Source organism: Peromyscus maniculatus, chromosome 1, assembly GCF_049852395.1.
Source record: "Peromyscus maniculatus bairdii isolate BWxNUB_F1_BW_parent chromosome 1, HU_Pman_BW_mat_3.1, whole genome shotgun sequence".
NCBI lineage: Eukaryota > Metazoa > Chordata > Mammalia > Rodentia > Cricetidae > Peromyscus > Peromyscus maniculatus.
Genome location: NC_134852.1, coordinates 189,727,583 through 189,740,990, shown reverse-complemented (window position 1 = coordinate 189,740,990; position 13,408 = coordinate 189,727,583). Strand labels below are relative to the sequence as shown.

Here is a 13,408-nt window from a genome sequence, read left to right as displayed (position 1 = left end):
TAAAGGAAACAAATTTCAGGGCTGGAGAGATGGCTCAGAGGTTAAGAGCTCTGGCTGCCCACATGGTGGCCGCCCACACTTGTGACTCCAGTTCCAGGGGATCTCATGGCCTCTTTGGCCTCCAAGCAAACCAAACAGGAAAGTGGTGCACAGACATACAGGCAGAACATCCATACACAAAAAAATGAAAAAAAATTTAATATTTTTAAAACTCCAAATTTACCAATTATAGATTTACCAAAGAGCATATTAGATAATATCCACAGATTAGGTTGACATTTGTTTGCAGATAAATTTATCCATTATTTTTATTAAAATAACATTTCTATCTCTACAATGGGCTGGAGAGATGGCACAAGGAAATTTAATCTTTTTTTTTTTAAAAAGACTTATTTATTTATTTATTATGTGTACAGTGCTCTGCCTGCATTTATGCCTGCAGGCCAGAAGAGGGCACCAGATCTCATACAGATGGTGTGAGCCACCATGTGGTTGCTGGGAATTGAACTCAGAACCTCTGGAAGAACAGCCAGTGCTCTTAACTGCTGAGCCATCCCTCCAGCCCAGAAATTTAATCTTGAAGTAGCGTATTTTCTAATTTCCTATTAAGTTTGTTTAGTTCTTAGTTACAAAGTCAAATCTCTAAAGCCAGGTACAGTGATACATGCCTGTAACCTCAGCCCTCGGAAGGATATAGGATTGTCCTGAGTTTTAGGATAGCTTGGGCTGCATAATGAGTCCAAAGCTAGCCCGAGCTACAAAGTGAGACTGTCCCCCAAATATAAAGAGTTACATCACTTTACACACTGAACTTGATGTGATCACATTTCCTTCCTGCACACATTCCTTCTAGATAGATGCTCTGGTTCTTCATCTCGAAGTGGCCCAACTTCCAGAAATAGTTGTCAGATCAAAAGTGCAAGGGTTAAGATTTCAACAGTGCATGTATGTACACATTTTATTATATACAAAGAATAAAGTTTTAAAAGATAAACAAAATAGAACTTATCGTCATAATTGGTAGTCTAAAAAACGTCTTGTCATTTCTAAGAGACGTAAGCCTTAGAGTGGGGCCTCAAAGGATGAATCCGAGCTCTCGTCAGGTTCCTTTAACAACAGCTGACCCTCTCGGAGGCCGCTGGGAACTGTGCAAGCCAGTGTGTTTGTTAGACCCCATGAAGGAGGGAGATGCTTACATACCGAAGGAGGAACAAAGGAAAAGTACTGAAGGAAGAATACTTCCAGGATCAGGCTTATTATTGGCAATAATAGAGAAGTAATCACTGAGATGTAAGATTTCTAGGTAACACCCTAGGTATCTCGTCATAAGGACACCTTTCGGTCGGTCTACAAATGGTTTAGTGACAGGAAAAGGGAGAGGTGAGCTGAGAAGACGAAAAGGAAAAGGCAGGTTAGAGGTGGGAAACACACAGAACTCAGGCCTGGCAAGACAGGACGGGAGACAGCGTTCACTTATTTAAGTCCAAGCCTGGAAAAACGATTTCCATATATTTGGTATTTAATAATATACAAGAAAATTCTCGGTACAGAAGAGCTACTTTATATAATAAGCTACACACATACTCAATATAAATTCCAAATGAAACCCAACCTACAACATACTTGAACTATAAGGCTGATAAAAAAGGATTTAATTCAACTACATTTACTATGATGTCTTGACATAGTCTATCCCATTGTAATCTGTACACAAGTTCAAATTGTGGAGTTTCAGGTTTTATTTTTTAAAAAAGATGGCCTTAACCCTCAGATTAACTAGAGATTTATTGCGGCTCGAAGTGGCAATCTGCTTTTCGTGACAGAGTTCTCTGAGGTCTCTTCCACTTTAGACTTCTCGACTGGGTTAATGCCTCTGTTTTCTTTGTCCTTTCCATGTGGCTTTTTATGCTGTGGGTTTAAGAGGAAAAATGAAGTCACAATAATATAACATTTGCTAGACATTGTAACATTTTATTTCAAAGTTCTATACATTACAGGCAAAACTTTCAATTAGAAAACCACAAAAGACAAAGGTTCAGCACAAATTTGAGCCAACTTAACAAAAAAAAATCAAGTATAGCCTTCTTTATTTTAGCAGGAATGGAGGTAGAATGAATTTCTTTCTTTCTTTGTTTTTCTGAGACAGAGCTTCTGTGGATAGCCCTGGCTGTCGTAAAACTCACTCTGTAGACCAAGCTGGCCTCTGCCTAGCCAGTGCTGGGATAAAGGCATGTGCTACCACCACTGGCAAGGAATACTTCTTTTCGGCATTACTTTCTAAAACATAATTATAAATTTCCTTTAAGACAGTGATTCTCAACAGCAAGTGATTCTGCCCCCTAGTGGACATACGCCAATGTCCTGAGACATTTTAGATAGTACAGAGAGAGAGAGATTGAGAGTGCCTAGCTCTGGTGAGGACAGCCATGGATGGACATACGCCAATGTCCTGAGACATTTTAGATAGTACAGAGAGAGTGAGAGATTGAAAGTGCCTAGCTCTGGTGAGGACAGCCATGGATGAAGTGTTCAAACTGCAGGCTGCAGGACAGCTGGTCATAACAGAGAGTTACCCAGGTTAAAATGTCAATGGGGCTGCTTAGAGAGAGAAAGATTGTCACCATGAAGAAAAGACCATTCTCCAGGTGGTGGTGGCGCATGCCTTTAATCCCAGCCCTCGGGAGGCAGAGGCAGGCTGATCCCTGTGAGTTTGAGGCCAGCCTGGACTACAGAGTGAGGTCCAGGACAGGCACCAAAACTACACAGAGAAACCCTGTCTCGAAAAACCAAACCAAACCAACCAAACAAAAAAACACAACAAAACAAAAAAACAAAAGACCATTCTACTCTAAGCAGGAAAGCTGACATGGGCAACTATGGAACACTTCCATTCTTCCATTTATCTTCTACTGAAAATGTGTTTCATGCTGGATAGTGATGGCAGTGCACACCTTTAAATCCCAGCACTTGGGAGGCAGAGGCAGGCGGATCTCTTGAGTTTGAGGCCAGCCTGTTCTACAGAGAGTTCCAGGACAGCCAAGGCTACACAGAAAAACCCTGTCTCAAAAAGAAAAAAGAAAAGAAAAGGAAAGAAAAGAAAAGAAAAAGGAAAATGTGCTCCATATTATGCATTTAGGTACTCTATACCTCTGGAAGCCCACTGCTTCAGGAGGAAATTTAAAATACTGTATACTCAATTATGAATGCTGAGACAAATCACAAACCAACTTTTTATAAAGTTTTAGACTCTAGAGATGTAACTGCTTCCCAAGTGCTACGATCAAAGGCATGTGACACCTCACCTGCACCAGGTAGTTCTGAATGGCTTGTTCCTAACTGTGTTAGAAGGCCATGATGCCATACACCTGTAACCACGGCATGTGGAAGACTACAGCAGAGGATTGCTACATTCTAGGCTAGCCTGTTCTACAGAGTGAGAGACTGTTTCAAAAGCAAACAAGGTGGTGGGCATAAGATCTGTCACAGGGTTTAACTGTCCAGCATCGGGGAGGCAGAGAATGTAGGACACTGGGGAAGAGTTAACAAGAGAAAAGCCTCCTGTGGGCAGGATTACATCATTAGTACAATTTATAGACCCGAACTTTCAAGTCCTTTAACCTTCCAAGTGTGATGGACAGAGAGGGATACCAGGACCAACTGGGGAAAGGTACAAGTAAGAGAAATAACTGCTCCTACAGTAAGAGGCAGAAGTGAGACAAAAATAATAGCTGAAGATTATTTGCTAAAGTTATCGATGAGGTCAAATGTTACCTTTATGTAGTCCATAGAAGATTCCTTCATCAGTATCAGACTATTTCAACTGTACACAGTTTAAATAAAGATTAACAAGCCATTTGAAAGGGACGACTGAATTGTGCTGTTGTTCTACACCAAGAATACTGTTTTTTGTTACTGCTTTATGTTTTGTTTTCAAGATGGGTCTTGCTTTGTTAGCCTAGGCTAGCTCGTCCTTAGCCTCACAAGTGTGGGGACTTAGGGCTAGGTTAGTCATGATCCTTTATACTAAATAGTAAAACTGTGAGAATGACAGCAGGTGAGGAAGGTGGGGAGTGAAATATGTCATCAAGTACCTGGAAAAAGGGAACACCGCCACTTGAAGAGCAATCCACACTGGTGTGTACCAATGTCTCCTGACTTAAAAGTTCTTCAGTACATGGTTCCAGAACCTCTTTCTCTTCATCCATGTCCTAAAATAAGAAGCTGGTTGAGTAGGTAAGTCCATGGTGCTGGATCGTCACACAGGGCTGGACATGGTGGGACATGCTTTACAACCCCAGCACTCGGGAGGCGGAGACAGGAGAATTGCTGCAAGTTTGAGGCAGCCTGGTCTGCAAGCTCCAGGACAGGACAGCCGGGCGGGGGGTGGGGAACAAAAATCATCATAAAAGCCAGGCGGTGGTGGTGCACGCCTCCTAGCACTTGGGAGGCAGAGGCAGGTGATTCTCTGAGTTCAAGGCCAACCTGGTCTACAGAGTGAGTTCCAGGACAGCCATGACTACACAGAGAAACCCTGTCTCAAAAAACAAAAAACAAAACAAAACAAAAAAACCATCATAAAGTAAATTTTCTTCTTTGAATGATTTCATATGCATTATATGAAAGTTTAAACTTTAATAATTAGTAGAAATTTACAAAATAGAATGCATTGGCTTGTACTTATTCTCTGCTTCCTTAACTTTCCTATCCTTGCTATTGACTATACAGAGCACAGACTGTAGGTTGCTTGCCTTGCTTCTCACTGCAGCGTCATCTCTGTAACCTGAGACATAAGATTCTGTCGGTTCATTCCTAAGATGTACTACAGAGGTGCCCATCCAACAGGGCTACTGAGAGGGCTGAGTTAGCATACATGTGAAGAACTTACCACAGTGTGTAGTATGTATGCAATTGCAGCTAAAAGTCCAAATTAATAAGATTAACAGGAAGGCTTAAAAGCCAGCAATTCTCATAGGAAACAGTATGCCATGAGATCAACCCCATCAAGAGTTCACAGGGGCTGGGGTGATGACTCCGAGGGTGAGGCAGTTGCTGTTCAAATGTAAGGGTCAGCTTCTGGATCCCCAGCCCCCACCTAATGTCTCGTGGGTGTGGCAGCCGGCCTGTACTCCCAGCGCTCAGGAGAAATGGTAACAACTAGTAGCTCTGGGTTCACGTGAGAGATCCCACCTCAGTATACTGAGTGGAGAGCAACTAAGGAAGGCGCCCAAAGTCACCCTCCCGCCTCCATACAGATGCACACATGCTGTATGCACACCCACATGTGCAAAACTAAGTAGAGTTTATGGGAAAGTTCTAAAATGATGTTAAATTTTACCTGGCTGGTCTCTTGGTCATTTTCTGAGCAGTTCGACATCATTAGTCGGTTGGGCTGCTTCTTTTGCAGCTGCTCAAGGAGCTGTGCCCGGGGCTCAGTCCTCACCAGCGCTGACGGATATAAGTAAGTTTTCCTCTCTGGTGTCAGACCTTTATAGCAGACATGAGAAAAGCGGGGAACATTAAAGATGAAATATAATTTTTAAAATTATGTTAAAATGTATACGTTCAAGCGAGTTGTCTTCCAAAAACGAAAGTGATTTCCAGGCACAAACTGGTTGAAGCTAGTAATATTTTTATTCACATAGTAATTTTTTAAAAATAAGATTGGCTTTTTCCCACTTCCAGGGCTTCATTCAAGCCGAGTCTGCTGGAAAGCCATCTCCTTTTTTCTCTTTCTCTCTTGATTTTATTTGTTTATATTTTATGTATGAGTATTCTGCATGTATACCTGTGTGCCAGAAGAGGGCATCAGATCCTATTATATAGATGGCTGTGAGTCACCATGTGGTTGCTGAGAATTGAACTCGGGTCCTCTGGAAGAGCAGGGCTCTTAAATGCTGAGCCATCTCTCCAGCCCTGTAATGGATCTTTAGTAGATCTGAGAATTTGAAAAAGTCATCTTACCTCCAAAAATGTGAAGTTTCCAGTTCTAAGAATGTACAAAAAATGTTATTAGGCTTAGAAATGAATTTGTGGGTATTCTGAGAAATGGTGGCATTATTGGAATTAAGTTTTACCAAGGTAAATACTTCGAAAGGAGTAATCATTTCTTTATAAATTTGGTGTAGTGCCTGGCTCTTAAGGCAGTTACATTTCTTTATAAAAGAGGTGCCTTTTCCCTTAACACTCCATTTTCATTCATAGTTAACAATAAATCTGAAAGATTGAGGAAACTAAATAAACCAATATTCTTTAGTACAAACTCTTTATAATTACTTCTTCAAAAGAAGCTTTGAGATGTAATTTATATGCCACAAAAGTCATTCAAAAGTGTACAATTCAATGGCTTTATAATACAATGAAGAATCAACTATTAATCTATGTAAATCAGCTTACTAATCATGGTAGTTTACCAATCTTTGCCATTTCTGATCTCTAAAAATGGTGATTTTTTTTTTTTTGGTGGGGGTGGGGGGTTGTTTTTTTGAAACAGGGTTTCTCTGTATAGCTCTGGCTGTCCTGCAACTTACTATGTAGTCCAGGCTGGTCCCGAACCCAGAGCTCCACAGTACTACCAAGTGTTGGAATTAAAGATATGTGCCGCTGCCACCACCTAGCCGTAAAAATGGTGATTTCTAAATGATGCCAGTCAATGATAGCATAAGGGGGCAGTGTGCAAACTGGAGTGTCTAACACTGCACACAGCTGGATTCAGTTTCAAAAACTCTTAACAATTCTGTGTTTTAAAATACCCACTGGGGGTAAAAGAGAGGTAGCCCAGTGATTAAGAGCATGCATTACTCTTCCAGAGGACCAGAGTCAATTCCTAGCACCACAATGGGTAGCTCATACCCACCCCTAATTCCAGCTCCAGAGGGATTGCATCCCTTCACCCAGCCTCCAGGGGCATTGTACTCAAGTGCATATCTAGTCACCCCTGCCCCACATAAGTAAAATAAATCTTAAAAAGTAAAAATAAGCTACCTGTTGGGATATCTAGTTTCAGATCCTGGTGCAGAAAGCAATTTAGCTTTGTCAAACCAGTTTTTATAGTCTCATGAAGCTCCAGACTTCCTGCTTTTAATTTCTCGTCATCGGAAGTTATCTGCAGGACGAAGGAGCTGTGCTGGTCTTCGATGGCAGCTGTGTGTCCACTGAGTTTCTCACTCATCTCTGAACTCGAAGCCTCACAACATCCATTTACGAACTGTAAAGGATACAAACAAGCTTTCATTACTAAAGTTCAAAGCACTTTAGTCATTGGATCATTTTTATTACCTTGAATCGTTTCATAACACAAGTTTTAAAAACACATACAAAAGTAGAGAGAACAGGGCAATCAGCCCCTGTATTCACTGCCAACGTGGGTGCTAGGGCCCGCCGAGGCACTCTGACCTGCTAGGCCATCTCTCCTGCTACCCATTCTTAACATTGCTCCAATATACAGATGTAAGGAAGACCTGATTTAAGAAAAGTAGACTGAAGGCTGTCTAAGTCCTAGGTCTGTTTTTGCTCTGTAATATATTCTTTGATTTTTTTTTTTTAACTTGAAAAACTTTTATTTTTAAAGAAACTAGGTCTTAAGCTGGGCAAGGTGATACACACCTTTAATCATAGCACAGAGAGGAGGAGGCAAAGGGATGACTTTGAAGTCATCCTGGGCTAAATAATGAGTTCAAAGCTAGGAGAGGAGGGGAGAAGAGGAAAAGAGAGGGAAGGGGCTGGGGTGGGAAATTAGGTCTTTCCCTAGATTTGGTCACTTATCTCTACACCAGGTTTTCTTTTGTTTGTATTCTTTTTGAGTTTTGTCTCCAGTCTCCACATCTGTGCCATGGCATGTACGCCCACATTACACATCATAAACACAAACATAATAGTAATCATTTTAAGGGTGGAGAGATGGCTTAGCAGTTAAGAGCACTTGGTGCTTATCCTCAGGACGCCTTAGGGTTCCAGCACCTGGGTCAGGCAGGCAGCTCACTGCCCGTGACTCCAACTCCAGGGGGTCAGATGCTTTCTTTTGTCCTCCAAAGGTGTTCTCTCATGCGCACATGCACACGCACGCACGCACGCACGCACGCACGCACGCACGCACGCACGCACGCACACACACCTCAAATAAAACTTAAAACACACATCAAATAAAATAAAACTTTTTGTTTAAATTCCCGACCCCCGACACCCCCCCACACACACAGGATTTCTCTGTGTAACAGCCCCAGCTGTCCTGGAACTCGATTTGTAGACCAGGCAGACCTGTCACAGAGATCTACCTGGCAAAAGATTGCACCTGGCAAAATAAAACTTTTAAAGGTAAGAGGCAGCTACCCATTCCTAAACAAACTGACCCATCAAAAATAAAGAGTACAGAACAAATAGTAAATTAGCTTAAGACTTAAAAGACCGATCTATGCTACAACATAAAACAAGGTCATAGGTAAGCATAGTAAGTACTACACTTAAAGGCTTAAGTCATACTGGGTGGTGGTGGTGGTGGTGGTGGTGGTGGTGGTGGTGGTGGTGGTGGTGGTGGTGGTGGTGATAGCTATTCTCTCCAAGTTAGTTCCAGGTACAGACACATTACCTCCATTAAGTTCTGAAGTTCCTCCTTCCTCTTGCTTAAGCATGATGCCCACTGTTCAGAAAATTGAACTGTGCTTGTGTTCAAAGCTTCACACCTTTGTGTGGTCTCCTGAGATACAGTTTCTAGGTTGCTGTTGAGCGAATCACAGTGCTTTACAGACTCTTCCACCAATTGTGCACCTTCTTGGCTAAAGTGTCTGAGTTCTTGTAATAATCCATCAGAATCAGCAAGAAGTTTTTTACTGTGAACTGTGGTTTTGCTGATTATATCTGTAGACGTCCTATAGGAAAAAAAAAAACAAAAAAAAAACCCAGAATGACTATAAGAACAAGGCCAACCTGGATTACAAATCTCAGTCCAGAGCAATGTGAGCTACAGAGTAAGACTCTCAAAAAAACAAAAAACAAACAAACAAAAAAAAACCCATCAAAACAAAACAAGCCCCTTGGCTATCTAAAATTAATCATCACTCACAAGAGGATGAGCAAGGCAATCAGCAGGCCAACAGCAAGAGCCCTGTCTTAGCATCATCTGGCAAACACTTACAGGAGTCATCATAAAAATGTGTGGGAAAGAGGGTGCCTGGACTGGTCTACTCTAGTGACCAGCCTAGGAAATAACCTAGCTGTCATCATAGAGCCTTTGTCCAGTGACTGATGGTGGCACCAGGCTGAGCTCCAGGAATCCAATTGATGAGAGAGGAGGGATTCTGCAGGAGAGGGATGTCGAGATCATGATGGGAGGATGTGCAGATGACCGGCCACACTAGTGGAAGCCCATGAACTGTGGACTAGTGGCTGTGGAGCCCCCATGGGACTGGACTAGGCCCTCTGGATATGGAAGACAGTTGTTTGGCTCCAACTGTTTGGGGGCACCCAGGCAGGGGGATCAGGATCTGTCCCTGGTCTATGGGCAGGCTTCTGGAATCCGGTGCCTGTGGTGTGACACCTTGCACAGCCTTTGTGCAGTGGGAAGGGGCTTGGACCTTCCTAGGCTCAGTGTGCTGGGCTGTGCTGACTCCCCATGGGAGACCTCGATTTGGGGGATGTGGGGATGTGGGGTGGCTTGGGAAAAAGGGCTGGGGGGTGGGAGAAGGGAGAATCTGTGGATAGTATGTGGAGTGAGTAGAAAATTTCTTAATAAAGAAAAATGAAAGAAAAAAATGTCTGGGAAAGCCATGAAAACCCTTGAGCCTGGATTTTAGCCCTTGGGAAGCTGAGGCAGAACTGCTCTGCAGTCAAAGCCGTCCTGAGCTACAGTGAGGTTCTGTCTTGAGAACGGGAGGGTGGGAGGAAGGAACACACTTCTATACATATACACACAGATAAGATGTCAACAAGTCACACATTCACTTGTAAGCAAACCAGAACTGTTGGTACTATTGGAAGGTTTTCTTCCTTTTGAAAATCATTCCAGGCTTACAGAAATGTCAGAAGTCAAAAATATCTTACTGCTCTGTATTTTCTTGAATACTGTTCAGCGGTCTCTGGATGTTTTCGCACTTTTCCTCCAAAGCACAGAATCTCTCTGTCCAACTACTGATTAACTGTAAAAGTTCCTGTATGAAAGATTGAGGAAGGGAAAGACGTGAGATGGTGATACTTAAATGTTTATTTTCTCAATATGAGTGGTAACATGATCACACAGGTGAGGATTTAGAACTTGTTTTTTGAGATAGTGTCTCATAACTCAGGTTGGCCTCCAACTTGCTTGGTCATCCTGCCTCAGCCACTGAGTGCTGGGATTACATGTGCATAACACCACACTCAGCTGAACTATATAAATTCATTTTGTTGTTGTTGTTTTTCTGAGACAAAGTTTCTCTATGTAGCTCTGGCTGTCCTGGAGCTCACTCTATAGACCAGGCTGTCTTTAACCTCAAAGATACTCCTGCCTCTGCCTCTCGGGTGCTAGGATTAAAGGCATGCTCCACCACCACCTGGTGAACTATATAAATTCTTGATAAAACATTTTTAATTTCACCTTTCAAATATAGAAGAAAGCCCTGAAACGGAACATTTTAGGACTTTTTAAAAAAGAGTAAAGAATTAACGATTGTTTCCTTTGTTATTTGGAGAAAGGGTTTCACTAAGCTGGATAACCAACAAGTGTGATCTTGCTGCAACAGGCTCATGGACCCAAGCGTCATTATTATTCATTACCACTCAGGCCACAAGAACAACATGCTGGAGCTTGGTGTGGTTGAACACGCCCAGTGATACAGCAGTGAGAGAAGACAGGACTCAGCTTATCAAAGATAGCAACTATCCACGCCACCCTGGAAAGAAGAGTCTTGCAATTTCTTTCACTTAAAATGCTACAGCAACCTTCCTCCACAGGCGTGTTTTCTATCCCTTCATCTTCCTGGGGAAGCCACCATTTTGTTTGTCAGGATATTGTTCAGCAGAGTTCCATATGAAACAAATTCTCCAATATTAATTGACCTAAAGAAGTATTCTCAATTATTTTACACAAATCACCATCAGAAACAACAGTAGCTGTGGTGACCTCAGGTTTCCATAGTCTTCAAACCAGGTGACATACATTAAGTCCATCAAGCCACTAAAAATGTCAATTAAGAGATACCTGTGAGTGGGTTTCCTTTATTGTCTTCAGGTCTTCATTAAGGTTTGCACAAAGCTTCTGCGATTCAGCCACGGAAGAAACTGTGTTTTCTTGGAGTTCACGTAGATTGTTGCACAATACACTGAGAAAACCGTCTAATTCTCTTTTCTGATCTTCTATCTTTGAAGAAAAAAAATATTAATTTCTTTTTTAAGCAACCTATCAAATTTGAGGTATTAAGAAGATAACATCTGCCGGGCAGTGGTGGCGCACGCCTTTAATCCCAGCACTGCAGAGGCAGAGGCAGGAAAATCTCTGTGAGTTCGAGGCCAGCCTGGTCTACAGAGCAAGATCTAGGACAGGCTCCAAAGCTACACAGAGAAACTCTGTCTTGGAGGGAAAAAAAAAAAAAGATAACATCTGTACCTTTTCAGTCATTGTCAATGAAGTCCTGAAAATATGCTGCAGTTGCCTATTGATGTTCAAAATGGAAACCAAACCAGGGGCTAAGATGGTCTTCAGGGAAGCGAGAAGGTCAGTCGCAAGTTCATTCTGGGTTTTAAAACAAACACAATCTTTAAGAATGTTTTCATTTCCATTAACTTGGCTGATATATCTCAGATACTTATCACCAAACACCGACATTCAAAATTCTTAATTGACATTCTTTATAACCTAAAGAGACATAACTGCATATCCAGAATTTACATTCTGCCTAAATCTTTTAGTCTTGCTCCACTAATTAAAGCAATGTTCACTAAGTACAATAATAAATGCTGGGTTGATTTGCTCTTTTGTGTTTGTTGGGTCTCTTGTAGCACAGGCTAACCTCAAACTCATTGTGTAGCCAAGGATGCTCCTGAATTCCTGTTCCTCCTGTCTCCACACTCTCAGGATCACAGGTATGTACCACGCTGCCTGCCTTCTATAGTCAATTTTTAACAGCCTAATGGGGAGTTCAGAAGAGGAGAAAATGACAGTAAAGTGTTAAGATTCCAGCATTCCAGTTTGATCCCCAGCACAGGAAAACAACAAAATCTATAGTTACATTTTAACATAATGAATTGTAAATAGCTTTAGGTTATTGATCAAAAAAGCTAAGCCAAAAAGTCATTAAGAGCCAAAAGTCAGCCCCTTAGGGGGAAAGATGGCTCAGTGGTTTGGAGTGTGTGCTTTTGCACAGGACTAGCACCCACTTTAGGTGGCTCACAACAGTCTGTTAACTATGGCTCCAGGGGATCCAACGCCCTCTTCTGGACTCCACAAGTACCCACACTCACTTGCATATACCCTCCCACCCCCATATAAACAAATCAACCAAAAAAAAAGCAGGCTTTGGAGCAAGGCACTGTAACTGTAGCTCATGCCTGAAACCCTGACACTCAAGAGGCAAAAGCAGGATGATTAATATGAGACCTAAATCAGCCTGGACTAAATAGTGAGTTCTAGGTCAACCTGAGATACAAAGTACGACCCTGCCTCAAAACATTTGCGGGGCAGGAAGGAGAGCAAATGTTAGGCTAGAAATATTTAATTGTAAAGATCCCATGACTTAGAAACTATTGTATCAGAACTTGTGTGTTCTTGTAGAGAAATGTGAAATTGAAAATATGAAAGACCCTTTCACTAGGGAAAGGGCAATGAATAAATACAAACTCTAAGAAATAAGTTAGCAGAGCCGCAGTGAAGTGCTTGTGATGTAAGCATCAGTACCTGAGTTTAACCCCCAGAATCCACATTACCAAAGCAAACTGGCGCACGCCTTTAATCCCAGCACTCGGGAGGCAGAGGCAGGCGGATCTCTGTGAGTTCGAGGCCAGCCTGGTCTACAGAGTGAGTTCCAGGAAAGGCGCAAAGCCACACAGAGAAACCCTGTCTCGAAAAACAAACAAAAAGAATGGAGATATTTGTAGTATTTATTTACAAGCTGTGAGAGGAATACTGTTGGGGCCGTAGAGAAGGCTCAGTGGTTAAGGACACGCAGCTGCTGCTCTTCCAGAGGACCCAAGTTTGATTCCCAGCACTCAGATGGCAACTCACAACTGTCTGCAACTCCACTAGGGGATCTGATGCCGCCTTCTAGCCGCTGGGGGCATTGTATTCAGGCAAAGTGCTCATACAAACAAAAATAAAATAAAAATTCTTAAAGATTAATAATCTCAAAAAGAAGCAAAGATTCTATACAAAGGAAGTAATGACCAAGCACTTCTTTTTTGTTTGTTTGTTTGTTTGTTTGTTTTTGTTTTTAAAGACAGGGTTTCT

General features: G+C 42.1%; 1 protein-coding gene across 1 annotated transcript in view; it reads right to left on the bottom strand.

Annotated features, from left to right (window-relative positions):
- Positions 1–1,501: 1,501 nt before the first annotated feature.
- Positions 1,502–13,408, bottom strand: part of Kif11 (kinesin family member 11) — a 48,378-nt gene continuing 36,471 nt past the window's right edge. The window contains exons 15-22 of the mRNA XM_042263007.2: positions 11,573–11,698; positions 11,168–11,326; positions 10,033–10,139; positions 8,582–8,861; positions 6,982–7,204; positions 5,336–5,484; positions 4,092–4,208; positions 1,502–1,908 (exon numbers count right to left, since the gene is read on the bottom strand). Of these exons, the coding sequence (XP_042118941.2) occupies positions 1,777–1,908; positions 4,092–4,208; positions 5,336–5,484; positions 6,982–7,204; positions 8,582–8,861; positions 10,033–10,139; positions 11,168–11,326; positions 11,573–11,698 (1,293 nt within the window). The 3' untranslated portion in view covers positions 1,502–1,776. The remainder of the gene's footprint in view (positions 1,909–4,091; positions 4,209–5,335; positions 5,485–6,981; positions 7,205–8,581; positions 8,862–10,032; positions 10,140–11,167; positions 11,327–11,572; positions 11,699–13,408) is intronic.